Raw genomic sequence first — 14,975 nt, 5'->3', positions numbered from 1 at the left:
TGCAGTTTCCTCACTACTTGTGGCCACAGCCTGCATCTAGTCTTCATCCAGACAGCTCAAACAATAAAAATCTTCAAGTCTGATATTCTCCTCAAGATGATCTCTTGTCAGTTTGTTTCCTAATGTACTTCTTCCGTTCCTCTAGTCTTTTGACACTTCTCTTTTCTTTCCATCTCTTACTTGCTGGCTTTCCTTCTTTGCCAGTCACTTCAGTAATTCTCAACTCCCACTCCCCTTTGTCTTTTAGTTGTGTCCATTCTTTAAATCAACAACTCTTAATCAGTTCAAATTGACTTTGGAGTCAGATGAACTTCAAATCACCATTTGCTACTTCAGTGACCTTGCCAAATTCTTTAACCTTTTTTGAGTTTGTTTACTCTTTGGTACCCTAAGCATTGTTTTGAAAATTAAATGAGATTATTGTATCCAGATACTTTTGACCACAAGTAATGAAAACCCTTACTAAATGGCTTAAATAATAAAAAATCCAGGGGTAGAGTGGCTCTAAGGCTGGTTGATTAGCAGCTCAACAATTTATGAGGTACCCATGTTTTTTTCATCTTTGCCTTCTACCACCCTCAGCTTCTTGACTTTACTCCCCTAATGATTGCATAATGGTTGCCACAGTTCCAGGTGTCATGCAGTCATGATTGTTAAATGGAAGGGGAAAGTTGCTGCTACCAACGTCCCTACGCTCCACCCCTGCCCACAACTGCCAATCTGATTAACCTTGTCTTGACCAGAGCTGAGTCACAGTTTTACTCTATCAAGTGTCATACTGGCTTAGAATAATTAGGATTCATCTCAGGGGTGAGGGAGAGGCCCCACTTTCCTAGTAATAGTTATTCTTACTACTGCGTTTGTGAATGCTAGGACTCAATCCTTGTGCCCTTTTACCCTATCTATTATTCTAGTAATTTCCTCTAGTCTCATGGTTTCAAATATCACCTACACTCTTCCCAAATTTTTCTCTTTTGTCTGGACTGCTGTGAATACCAGACTCACATATCCAGCTGCCTACTGGGATTTCCATGCATCTTATTTTATTTATTATTTTTTTAAGAGACAGGATCTCTGTCGCCCAAACTGAAGTGCAGTGGTGCAGTCTTAGCTCACTGCAGCCTTGAGCTCCTGGGCTCAAGTGATCCCCATGCCTCAGCCTCCTGAGTAGCTAGGACTACAGGCATGCATCAGCACACCTGGCTAATTTTTATATTTTTTGTAGAGATGGGGGTCTCGCTATGTTGCCTAGGCTGGTCTCAAACTCCTGGCCTCAAGCAGTCCTCCTGCCTTGCCTCCCAAAGTGCTGAGTTTGAGCCACTGTGCCTGGCCCCATGCATCTTTATTTTATATGTCCAATATTGAACTCCTCAGTTTCTCCCTTCTCCCCTCTATTTTAGAAAGTAGCAAGTCTGTTCTCTGTTTGCTGAAGTTGAAAAACCTTGGTGTCCTTATTGGTTTTTCCTCACATTCCCTGTCTGATTCACCAGGAAATCCTATTGACTCTACCTTTAAGATATATCCAGAAGTTCACCACTTCTCATCACCTCCACTGCTACATCATGGTCCAAATCACCTGAATATATATGTATATTGCTACTTCAGTGACCTTGCCAAATTCTTTAACCTTTTTTGAGTTTGTTTACTCTTTGGCACCCTAAGCCATATGTGTGTATGTATATATATTTTATATATGTACATATACATACATAAAGATTTTATATATATACATAATATATATACATACATTTTATATATATATATATGTATTTTCCCCCCAGACAGTGTCTCACTTTGTCACTCAGGCTTGAGTGCAGTGGTATAATCAGAGCTCACTGTAACCTCAAACTCCTGTGCTCGAGCAATCCTGCCTCGGCCTTCCGAGTAGCTAGGGTTACAGGCATGTGCCACCATATCTGGCTGACATTTTTTATCTTTTGTAGAGGCAGAGTATCGTTATATTGTCCAGGCTAGTCTGAAACTCGTGGCCTCAAGCTATCCTCCTGCCTCAGCATACCAAAGTGCTGGGACTACAGGTCTGAGCCACTGTGCCCATCAGTTCTTATTGGTCTTCCACCCTTGCCCACCGTCTTTCCCACGCTGTTAAGAATCAAAGTGACCTATCATTCTGCGTAAAACTCTCCAATGGCATTGTATCTTCCCTCAGAATGCAAGTCAAAGTCTTTAGTGGCCTACAAGCCTCTGTATTGCACCTGTTATTTCTCTGACCATCTTTCAACCCCTTCACCATCTCTATCATTCTGACTCAGCCACCTTGCAGTTCCTCAAAGATGCCTTGCATTCCCTCACTTCTAGGCTTTGGTATTTGATATTGCCCTCTATCCAATAAGTTCTACCATATGGATTGCATAGCTTTCCTCCTTTCCTTTCAGATTGTAGTGCTAATATTTTCTCTGAAATCATTTCTGGCTACCCTATCTAAATTTTGAATCTCCTTATTTACATCTTCTGCTTTATTTTTCTTAGCTTTTATCACCATCTAACACAACTTACAGTATTTAAACATTTTTATTATATCTCCCCCAACTAGAATGTACGGAGAATGAGGCAGGGATTTTTGTTCATACTGTATCCGTAGCACCTAGAAAGGTGCATTGGCATATGAAAGGTCCTTAATAAAAATTTGTAAATAAATGAATGTTCATTCATTCTGGTTTCAGCTGGGTCCTTAGTGGGATTTAGTAATTGTTTGTTTCTGATCAGCTGCTTCCCTATTTTCCATAATTGACATACTGAACTACCACCATTCTTAGCAAACACCCTACTTTAGTCTGAATCCTTAGCAGTGGATGTCCCCCCACCCCTCTCTTTTTAAACAGAGTATTGATACTGTGTATGAACTTCTTGGTCTTCCTAGTCCTTTTACTTTCAAATTTATAAATTGTCGTCGTCTACTTCCTTTTGCTCTCAGAGCCCGCCTCTAATTTTATTCACGTCTCATCTACTGGTACTCTTGGTATCAAATCATATCAAATCTTATCTTCTTTGAGATGTCATTTAAGCAATTATTTCTTTTATTATATGTCTTACATGTTTTTAAATATCCTCCTCTATATTGTTTTCTTCTTCCCTGGACTATCTTAAAACCTCTTTTATCCTTTCCTTATTACAACTCTATCTCCTTTACTTCAGACAACTTTTTAGAAATATTTAAATTTACTATTTCATTTTCATTTCTCTCTTAATGTTCAATTTACCGCATTCTAGCTTTTATTGGTCACAATTCTATCTACCTCATAGAATTCTGAGAGATTAAATGAGGATACATGTGTTTTTAGAATAATGCTTGCACATTGTTAATATTTTTTTGAGGGCTCACCAGGATTAACTATTACTACTGAAGCCAAAATCATTCTCACTCTTACAGATACTTTTCTATCATCTTTCTTTACTTTTCTATATCCTTCATGAAATAGTTTCTGTCTTTTGGTTTTTGGACACTAGTGGTGTCAGGATGCCTTCAGCTCCAAGTAAGAGAATCTCTTAAGCCCAATGATAGGTAGTTCATGCAACACTGTCAAGTTAGGCTCTTACTGTCTTTGTATTCTGCCATTTTCACTGTGTCATAGATGTCTACCTTTAGGATTGTAAGAATTTCATTTTTCAAAAACAGGATGCAGTGCTGGGGTTTCTCCTTGGTGGTTATCTCCTTATAGGGAGGAAAATCCCGAGAACATCTCTCTTACATCTCATTGGCTAGAACCATGTCACATGTCTGCCCTTACACAATCACTGGCAAAGGAAATACTACGGTGATTGATTTAAATCAACCGTGAGCCATCCCCCAGAGACTAGGGGATGCTCTCACCTTCCTTGAGTTCATTACTCTATTTCTGGGAGAAGATATCTGTTAGCTAGAAAGAAGATATGAGTGGTTCTTTGGTATGTAACCAGCAGTGTCTGCCACAGCATTCTCACCTGGTTGATCTCTGATGGTTCCTTCTGTCTTTTTTATTGTCTCCTGTTGATTGATGTGCCCCTTAAATGCTGGTCATCCCAAAGTTCTGTCTTTGATTCTTTCCAAGAATTGTACCTCCTTCACACTATAAAATATCACTTGCATTAGGATCCTTTCTAAATATTTGTCTCCAACTAATATTTCTAAGCTCCAGTTCAGAATATCTCCTGGATGTCTTCATCCACGTTCAATTCAAATGAATATTGTTGTGTTGGTTTTTGGAGAGTCAAAAATTAAATAAAATTTACCTTATATTATCTTACATTTTAATGAGGTAGTTAGTCAGAGAAATAAGTAACTAGGAATGCAGTCTTATGCAGCAAAACTTACCAACTATTGAAGTAGCATAGATGAAGGGGTTATTAATAAGGTTACAGGAATGTTCGCAGTAGAGCTTGTCTTTACACTTAAAAAGTACTCTTCTTATATTCTATACTTTCATTAGTAGCACAACTGTGCACACCTTTGTCAATCCAGAAATGGGCAGTCTGAAATCCTTCCTCTTCCCTACATCCAGCTGATGGGCAAATTATACAGATGCTATTTCTTACTACTTAATCCTACCTGTTGGTCTGTTTATTTCATAGTCATCCTACTTTAGGTTCTTGTTATTTCTCATCTCTTTGTGATTCATTCATTCAGTAAAAGTTTATTGAACAGCAATATATTGTAAACGCCTTGTTCTAGAAATAAAACAGGACCCCACTGGTTACAATCCAGTGGATAAGGCATAAACACACAGATGGTTATGTAAGGTGATGTGTAATACAGTAGAGATATGGGGGGAAGTGTAGGAGCTCAAGGTCTGGGGAATCTAACCCAAGTTTGGGCTTCACAGAAGCCCAACTACAGGGTGAGTCTCAAAGCAGAAGTAAGCTAGGTGAAGGGCTCCTGGAGTAGGGAAGAGGGAAATACACCTACACACATACCCTATTTGCTTTATATATAACAAATATCACTTCAAAGGTATTAACTTTGGTGCCTGTGTACTTATTAATGTTACCATTGTTCACAAACAATTTTTTTAACTGATTATGGTTAATGCAGAAGATTCTCAGTAATGATATTATTATACAGTTGATTCTCATTATTTGTCAATTCTGTATTTATGAATTTGCCTACTCACCAAAATGTATTTGTAACCCCAAAATCAATACTCGAAATGCTTTCAAGGTCATTTTTAGACATATGCATGTTCAGAGTGGCAAAATATTTAAGAACTAGCTGAGCTTTGCACAGAGGCTCACATCTGTAATCCCACCACCTTAGGAGGCTGAGGCAGAAGGATTGCTTGAGGCCAGGAGTTCAAGACCAGCCTGGGCAACATAGTGCAACCCCTCCCACCATCTCCACACACACAAAAAAATGAACTAGCTGAGGTTGAACAAGTCAGTGGTCTGCCCTCATGTTTCAGTTCTCATACTTTTAAACAAGTCTCCTTTTCATGGTCCATTTAGTGCCACATTTTTGTATTTTTGTGCTTTCTGTTTTTTTATTGGTGACTTTACTATTTAAAATGGCCTCTAAGCATAGTGCTAAAGTGCTGTCTAGTGTTGCTAAGCACAAGAAGGCTGTGATGTGCCTTACAGAGAAAATTCAAATGTTAGGTAAGCTTCATTCAGGCATGAGTCATAGTTCTGTTGGCTATGAGTTCAATGTCAGTGAATCAACAATATATATTATTAAGGTATCTTTAACAGAAATACACATAGAAGAGGTTATGTATTGATCAGTTGATGAAAATGTGACCAGAGCCTGGCAGGAACCTAACACTGTATTTCCCTTAGGGGCAGTGACTCAGTATTCTCTAATTTAGCATTTGGGATGATTTTATAGAACATAACCATGGCAAATGTTTTATAGAACATAACTATGGGTTTTATAGAACATAACAAATGAGAATCAACTACTTCAGGGTAAATTTCATTTTGGGAAATAGCCATTATCATTTATGACCAGGACCGATGAATTAGATGGGAATGGTCGAGGGGAACAATACAGAGGTATGATTATTAAACAGTCTTTCTCTGCCTTTTAAAACACATGCCACCCTTTTTGATAAGCATCTCACCTCACACTTTAAATACTCTAATATATTCCCTTTAGCAGTCATGTCTAGGTTGAGAATCAGCATATAGGTTTTATTTTACCATCAGACAAGCAAAAACAGGTTGATCTTTATTCTTTTTTTTTGAGACAGAGTCTCACTCTGTTGCCCAGGCTGGAGTGCAATGGTACGATCTCAGCTCGCTACAACCTCTGCCTCCCGGGTTCAAGCGATTATCCTGCTTCAGTCTCCCGAGTAGCTGGAATTACAGGCATGTGCTACCACACCTGGCTAATTTTTGTGTTTTTAGTAGAGACAGGGTTTCATCATGTTGGCCAGGCTGGTCTTGAACTCCTGACTTCAGGTGATCCACCCGCCTCAGCCTCCCAAAGTGCTAGGATTACAGGCTTGAGCCACCGCGCCCAGCCTATTTCTGAGTGTTTATTGTAAAAACTATAGTTTTTATAGTTTGCCAGATGCAATTAAATTTTATCATGTTTAGTGCTTTATTTAGACTTTCCTCTCCCTCCAGCGAAGAATAATTTGTATAAAGCAGAAGTTGGCAAACATTTCTTGGTAAGGGCCAGACGGTAACTATTTTAGGCCTTGTGGGCCATACAGTCTCTGCTGCAACTACTCAACTCTACTGCTGTCTGGCAAAAGCAACAATAGACAGTAGGTATTACTTTATATAGTTATAGTATAAACTCCTTTTTATTTTATTTTTTTCTTTTTTGAGATGGAGTCTCGCTCTGTCACCCAGGCTGGAATGCAGTGGAACAATCTTGGCTCACTGCAACCTCCACCTCCCAGGTTTAAACAATTCTCTTGCCTCAGCCTCCCAAGTAGCTGGGACTACAAGTGTGTGCCACCACATCTGGCTAATTTTTTTGTATTTTTAATAGAGATAGGGTTTCACCACGTTGGCCAGGCTGGTCTCAAACTCCTGACCTCAAGTGATCCGCCCTCCTTGGCCTTCTAAGGTGCTGGTGGGGTACAGGCATGAGCCACCGCGCCTGACCTATTTATCGTATAAACTCCTTAAGGGTAGGGACTATGTATTATACTGTTTTATCCTTCATGTTAACATGTAACAGTATAGCACAGTGGGGTCTCAGTAATGGTTGGCTTGATATGCTGATTTGACCTAGATAATAAAAAGGTTATATTTTTGAAATATTAATAACTTGAACATTAAAACCCATCCATTTACAGTTAATTTATTTTAGAGATCAATTTTTTTCTCTAAATATCCTTCTTTAGACAATTAGAATAGTTCAAGCTCATGCATTTGGAATTAGGTAGTAAATGGCTGAATTTTATAGTAGTTGGTAAATACTATAGGACATACTGGCTTATTTATATAAATGTTCTAATACTTATATTTGGTAGCCATTATTAAAGTCTTTGAATCATAGTTAAGTCTCCATGGTAGCAGTGGTTTGGTGATTATGTTTTAATGGATGCAGTATACGATAAAGTTAATTCACAGTTAAAGTTTGGTACCGATTTAAATTAAATCATTTGAGAGGCCAGGCACAATGGCTCACACCTATAATCCTAGCACTTTGGGAGGCTGAGGTGGGAAGATAGCTTGAACCCAGGAGTTCAAGACTAGCCTGAGCAAAATAGGGAGACCCTATCTCTACAAAAGAAAAAATAGCTAGACATGGTGGCACATGCCTGTAGTCCCAGCTATTTGGGAGGCTGAGTTGGGAGGACTGCTTGAGCCCCGGAGGCTGAGACTGCAGTGAGCCATAATCAAACCACTGCACTCTAGCCTGGGTGACAGAGCAAGACTGTCTCAAAAAAAAAAAAGAAAAATGATTTGAGAATTGTAAACAATTAGCTAAACAAACTTGCTAAATAATCAGTTTGTTGCAGTCTTGGCTAAGAGCCTGATAGTTCAGTGAAACAGCTGCATATCCTCTCCTCTTCTTGGGCTACAGACATTTTTTTTCTCTGTACTCCTTAAACTACTCTCTCTCTTTTTTTTTTTTTTTAACTACTCTCATTTTTCTAATGAGCCAGTTAAGATGACATCTCAGGCCACATATAAGAAAAGAGTATGAGAAGAGACATTTTAGAAAAGATAAAAGTGAAAATCACATAGATTGCTCATTTCCAAGTGTTGCTTTTACAGTTAAACATTGTGAAAGTATATGTCAACTGAGCATGTGTAAATCCATTCCTACTACCTTAAGTGTAAAGTATTATTTTGAAAAAAATTCTTATATCGTTTATGTAGATGAACAATGTAATACTATTTTATAAGTAAAATAGAGTTCACCTGTTAAGACTTTATTTACCCTAAATGTACATGTGAGAGGTATGTAAGTGTGGTATACTTGGGCTGAGATTCACAGGCTGAGATTTCTGAAAAATTGGATTATGGTACTGCTGACTAGAAGGAACCAGTAGATCTGCACTGTCCAACACAGTAGCCACTAGCCACATGAGGCTCTTAAGCTACTGAAATGTACCTATCTGAATTGAGGTCAAAGTGTAAAATACATGCTGTATTTCAAATATTTAGTACAAAAAATAAAGAATGTAAAGTATTTCATTGATAATTTGTATTTTGATTATATGCTGCAATGATAATATTTTGGATTTACTAGGTTAAATAAAATACATTATTAAAATTAATTTCATGTTTCTTTTTACTTTAAAAAAATACAGTTTCTGGAAATGTGGCTTGCATTTGTAGCTTGCTTTATATTTCTGTTGGACAGCACTGATCTAAATAGTGTGATCTTTCAACACAGGCAAAGTGTTATAATGAAATATTAGTTTATCAAGACCCATTTAAAATGATGTAGAAACTCTAGCTCTTTTTAAAATTTTTTGGCTAATACAGTGTTTTTGGTTTTGTTTTTTGGTTTTGAGACAGTCTTGCTCTGTTGCCCAGGCTTGAAGTGCAGTGGTGTCGTGATCACGGCTCAGTGCAGCCTCATCTCCCTGGGCTCAAGTGATCCTCCTGCCTCAGCCTCCCAAGTAGCTAGGACTACAGGTACATGCCACCACATCTGGCTAATCTGTTTTATTTTTTGTAGATACGAGGTCTCACTATGTTGCTCAGCTGGTCTTGAACTCCTAGATTCAAGTGATCCTTTTGCCTTGGCTTCCTAAAGTACTGGGATTACAAGTTTGAGCTATTACCCTGGGCCTAACTCAGTGTTAAAATCAGTGTAAAGAACACTTTATTTTAAATTAGCCAGGTGTGGTGGCACATGCCTGTAGTCCCAGCTACTTGGGAGGCTGAAATAGGAGAATCACTTGAACCCAGGAGGCGGAGGTTACAGTGAGCCCAGACTCTGCCATTGCACTCCAGCCTGGGCAACAGAGTGAGGTTCTGTCGCAAAAAACAAAACAAAAAAAAGAACCCTTTATTTTAAATTATTTTAAAATGCCAGAAAAGTATATTAGCTCACTGTACATTCACTAGTCATTAGCAAGCTTTCAAGGACTTATTGTAAAAGAGGGTAACAAAGAAGGGCTAGTTGTTGCTTGAATGTTTTGTTCATCCCATTTAGAATAAGTTAGTTCTATACTCCCCAAAAAAGGAAATGATATATATATTTTTTGGATACAGGGTCTTACTCTGTCACTCAGGTTTGAACACAGTGGCATGATCATGGCTCACCTGCAGCCTTGACCTCCTGGACCCAAGCCATCCCCCTGCCTGAGCCTCCTGAGTAGCTGGGACTACAGGCACATGCCACCATGCCTGGCTAATTTGTAAATTTTTTGTAGGGATGGAATTCTCACTTTGTTGCCCAGGCTAGTCTCAAACTCCTGGGCTCAAGTGATCATCTCACCTCGCGCTTCTAAGTGCTGGGATTACAGGTGTGAGCTACTGCACCTGGCTGATTTATTTTTTTAAGTATAAAATATGTCTGATCCCTGGGTGTCTCTAAATCTAGTAATTTCTATACATTTAAAGCAATTTTATTTTCTTATTTTTTGAAAGGCGTGTACTTTTTAATTTTTTAAACTTAATTTAAAATCTTGTTTTAAAGACCACTAGACAAGTATATATTATAGTGCTTCATTCAGGGAAAGTATTATAAAACCAAGCCATGACACAGTATCAACATTTGAAAACTTGGGGAATTACTAATATTACTGTAGGGATAAAATGGAAATTTTGATGATACAGACAATAGTCCACAGAGAATTATGACTAAAATTGTTCTTCCTACCAACCATTTTAAGTTAGTTTGCCATCTTATGTTGGTGCTCTTGGGGGCTTACAAATTATTATTACTTGAGACGATCTCCCTCTGTCACCCGGGTGGACTGCGATCATGGCTTACTGCAACCTTGATCTCCTGGGCTCAAGTGATCCTCCTGCCTCAGCCTCTAGAGTAGCCGGAACCACAGGCGTAAGCCACAGCGCCTGGCCAGGAAGCTTACAGATTATTAATGAAACTTTGTTAAGAACCTTTACCTTACTGACAACCAGAAAAGTAATTTCACTGGTTTGGAAATAAATGGACACTTAAGAAATGAAGCAACCTCTTCAAGTAATTTTTTTTCAAAGACCAAACTATTGAATTAGTGCTTTTTGAAGAGCATGAAAGAGCAGTCATCAAGTGTGACATTAAAAACTTTCAGCTGGGTGCAGTTGCTCACACCTGTAATCCCAACACTGGGAGGTTGAGACGGGAGGATTGCTTGAGCTCAGGAGTTTGAGACCAGCCTGGGAGACATAGTGAGAACCTGTCTCTACAAAAAATATATATATATAGATATATCTATATCTGTATCTATATATCTATATCTACATATCTATATCTATATCTATATATATTTTAGCAAGATGTAGTGGTGGTGTGAGCCTGTAATACCAGTTACTTGGGAGGCTGAGCCCAGGAGAGATCATGGCTGCAGCGATCTGTGACAATGCCACTGCACTCCAGCCTCGGTGACAGTAAAACCCTGTCTCCATAAAAAAAACTTCGAACAATCTGACCGTAACTTATTTTCTGCCAGCTTCCCAGGGCAAGCCTTCCTAATTTGCATGCATTAATCTCACCAGTATTTTTGCTGTATCAAATACATTTTATGCTCTTTTGCTTCTTTGTGTTCCTGATCCAAATTGCAAATTCTCCCTTTCTCTTTCAAAATCTATCAGTCTTTCATGACTTTGCTCACATTTTTCTGTTCTGAAGTCTTTCCTATCCCCACCACTCCAGCCCAAGTTGAGGATAATAATTAACTTTTTTTCTCTTCTTTTCTTTTTGAGACAGAGTCTCAAAGATATTCTTTGTCAAGAATATCTTAGCTCATTATTAGACTGTAGCTATAGAAAAGCTCTTTGAAATCTTATCACTTGAGTATCAGATGTATGTGAGAAAGCATATGGAAGTATTTTATAAACTGTAAAGTATTATATAAATGTTATTATGGGAAGGCATAGAACAGGTTTTTTTTTTTTTTTTTTTTTTTTTTTAAACACTGAGAAGATAGTAAAATTCAGAGATAAAGGTCTGAAAAGGGAACTTGGCAAGAGGGAAGATCTTGGGGGATGCCAGACTCCTTTGGGGGTGAATCTGGTAGTTACTTTAATGCTTTATGCCAAGTGAAACTTCCTGAGTCAAAGGAGACTATTTGTCAATAGACATCCAAGTGGTAGCAAAATAGTTTATATAGCTTAAAATACTGAAAATAATGTATATGTAGATGTCATATAAATTGTAGTACTGTCACATGTATTATCTGACTCTCACAATAATCTTTGTGAGTTAGGTATTCAGAGAATTTAAATGATATGTCTAAGTTACTCGCCTGTTAAGTGGGAGAACTGAGATTAGAAACCAAGTATTCAGATTTTTAAGTCTTTATTCTTTTGTGCTAGCCCTCTAAGAGGAATTGATAAATAATGGTTTCCCCTAGATAATTTTCAAGTAATTTGGTACGACTGAGATATGTGAGGCATCGACAGATATTAAGGCTGCACAGATCTTCTGATTCCAAAATCAAAGATATATACTTTAAGAATATAAATATTGGAATTGAAATACAGTGAATGCTACCTATGGGAAGTTTAAATGATTTTATATTTTAACAAAATCAACATGAATGAGTAGCAAATATTAACTGGAATATTTAGAAATACCAATTGGACAGTTGTGTGTGTATGTGTGAGTGTGTGTGCATGTATGCTTATAAATAAGAACATTTTGTTATACATATAGTAATTTTCCTGGAAAAAAATTTTTCAAGTTCATATGAGATCATCATCATGGTAAGAGTAGCTAACACTTTGGTAGTCCTCACTACGTGCCAATCACATTTAAGTATCACACATTGATCGCATTTAATCCTCACAACAGTCCTAAATTGGTATTAATGTTACCAGCTTAACAGTTAACAGAGTTAACTCTGTTTGACAGATGAGGAAGCTGAGGTCAGAGAGATTTAAGTCCAAGGTCTTACAGCTATAAGTAGTGTTACCAGGATTCTAACCCAGGCACTCCAGCTCCAAAATCTGTGCTTTTAATCACTATATTATGAATATTTCCTGGGTGTCACTTCGGCAAATATAATCACTTTTACATACTCTGAGGTTATATATTCAAATATCTAAAGCACTGTTAACAGAGTTTAAAAGAGCCTCAGTTTATTTGCTTATTCTTGGACAGGTAGTATTGGGGAATGGAGGTCATAATTTTCTAATATGAATCACTAAGAAATTTCAGGGCCGGGTGTGGTGGCTTATGCCTGTAATCCCAGTACTTTGGGAGGCCGAGGCGGGTGAATCACGAGGTCAAGAGTTCAAGATCAGTCTGGCCAAGATGGCAAAACCTCGTCTCTACTAAAAATACAAAAAAATTAGCTGGGCGTGGTGGCATGCACCTGTAATCCCAGCTATTCGGGAGGCTGAAGCAGAGATTTCTTAAAACCTCGGAGGCAGAGGTTCCAGTGAGCCGAGATTGTGCCACTGCACTCCATTCTGGTCCAGCCTGGGTGACAGAGTGAGACCCTGTCTCAAAAAAAAGAAAGAAAGAAATTTCAGGGTCCAAGCACCCTGGTTTATGCCTGTAATCCCAGGATCAAAATTTCAGGGACCAAGCACCCTGGTTTATGCCTGTAATCCCAGGATCTTGGGAGGTCAAGGCAGGAGGATTGTTTGAGCTCAGGAGTTGGAGACTAGCCTGGGCAACATGGTGAGACCTGGTCTCTATAAAAAATTAAAATAAGGCAGATGTTGCATTGGCCTGTAGTCCCAGCTACTCGAGAGGCTGAGGCAGCAGGATCACTTGAGCCTAGGAGTTCAAGGGTGCAGTGAGCTATGATTGTGCCACTTCACTGCAGCCTGGGTGACAGAGCAAGCCCCATCTCAAAAAAGAAAAAAAAAAAAAAGAAATTTTAGGACTAAATGTGACCCATTTAAGAATTAAATATTGCCAGTAAAAGTTTTTCACAGGTGCGTTGGTAAAATATGAGAAGTCATTTGTCCTCCAGCATTTAAGTGATGATCTGAATTTTGATGTAATTTCTTCTGAGACTCATGGCATTTTATCTTCTTCTGTACTATTTTATTATAAACTGAGAAATGATTTGTGAGTTGGAAAAAGAAAACTTGTTTTTTATTATATATGAATAAAGTCAAAGTAGAAGATGAAGATGACATCAACTGAATAACAAATTATACTTTTAGTTTTTTGTGGTTGAAATGCTATCTTAATTTCCATTTTTTAAAAAAATTAGTTTTTGGTAGAGATAAGGTCTCATTATGTTGCCCAGGCTGGTCTTGAACTCCTGAGCTCAAGTGATCCTCCTGCCTTGGCCTCCCAAAGTGCTGGGATTACAGGCATGAGTCACCTCACCTGACTGTACTTTTCTTGTAATAAAGGGAAGATAATTGTGTTTTCATGGAATAAGCTTACCAATGTTTGAGTAGTAAAGTAAAAATTTAAAAATGCAAGTGCTAATTTTTATATCTTTGTTAAAAATGCAGCATTCTTTAGTTTTAAGAGAAAAAATGTATGTCAGTTACTAACTCAAGCTAGTTTTTGTTCTCTTCAAACTTTCCGTCACACATACATGTAACCTATAACATCAAATAAGCAGCATTTATGTGATTTCTAAATATTTCAGATAGACTATTTCTATGTATTTTTTTGGTTTTATTTTAACCTTTAAAATAAATAAGCTTTTATTTATTTTACTTTTATTAAATAAGCTTTGATCTCAGCTCTTCTCTGTTCCATTTCCCCTACAGGCTACCGCTACTCTCCCTTTTACATACTCTTCCTGTTTTTGTCATAATTATTTGCAGGAATGACAATCCCACCCCACCCCACCCCCAAAATTGCCGCATTCATATCATACAAACTTGGATGACCAAGATTTAATGTAAAGTGATCGTATTGTAAAATGGATTTTCAACTCCTAAGTAGTAGAGAAGACATCTCAGTCTGAAAAAGTGAATATAAGGGTAAAATATCTCCAAAGTACTATGTACTTTTAAAGATGATCATCTTGATGCTTTACCCTATTTCATCTATTTGCAATGGGTATATTTGTAAATATAATTATTGTCTTTAAATTATTTTTTAAGGATAAATTTCCAGGTGTGGTATTTATAGAGCTATTAAAATAATATTTAGTGGCTTTTACTATTGCCAAATGTTTGAATAATTTACAAAGCTTTGCAAAGCTATAAGTGTGCAAGTATCTGCTCATTTTACCAAAAGCTAGCCAGATTGTTGTATTAATAGTAGTAAACCACAATTATACTTGCTTTCTTATTAACTTGAAATGTCAAAGTTGAGGTGAATTCTTGCTTTTCAACTTTACTATTATGATTCTTATGTGTGTGTGATATTTAAAGAAATGTGAAAATCCCTTTTCACCCTTTTCAGTGTCTAGGGAGCCAGATTTCTTTCCGTCTGTTAATATGTAATACAATTTCTCACAAATGTGAAAGACCCGGTC

The 14,975-nt window shown here is 37.6% G+C and overlaps 1 protein-coding gene across 7 annotated transcripts in view; it reads left to right on the top strand.

The window, feature by feature from the left end:
* Nucleotides 1-14,975, top strand: part of DNAJB4 (DnaJ heat shock protein family (Hsp40) member B4) — a 35,535-nt gene that overhangs the window by 6,215 nt on the left and 14,345 nt on the right. The window contains exon 2 of one of the 7 annotated variants that reach the window (XM_054547125.2): nt 6,180-6,297. The exons of 4 other annotated variants lie outside the window; for them this stretch is intronic. In XM_054547125.2, coding sequence (XP_054403100.1) covers nt 6,180-6,297 — 118 coding nt within the window. Of the gene's footprint in view, nt 1-6,179; nt 6,298-8,714; nt 9,040-14,975 lie in introns of those variants that run through there. 2 more of the 7 variants (XM_054547069.2, XM_054547130.2) reach the window with 2 other exon arrangements.

This window comes from Pongo abelii, chromosome 1, assembly GCF_028885655.2.
Source record: "Pongo abelii isolate AG06213 chromosome 1, NHGRI_mPonAbe1-v2.0_pri, whole genome shotgun sequence".
Classification (NCBI taxonomy): Eukaryota; Metazoa; Chordata; class Mammalia; order Primates; family Hominidae; genus Pongo; species Pongo abelii.
Note: the sequence above shows the minus strand (reverse complement) of the source record. Positions and strands in the feature narration are given on the sequence as shown.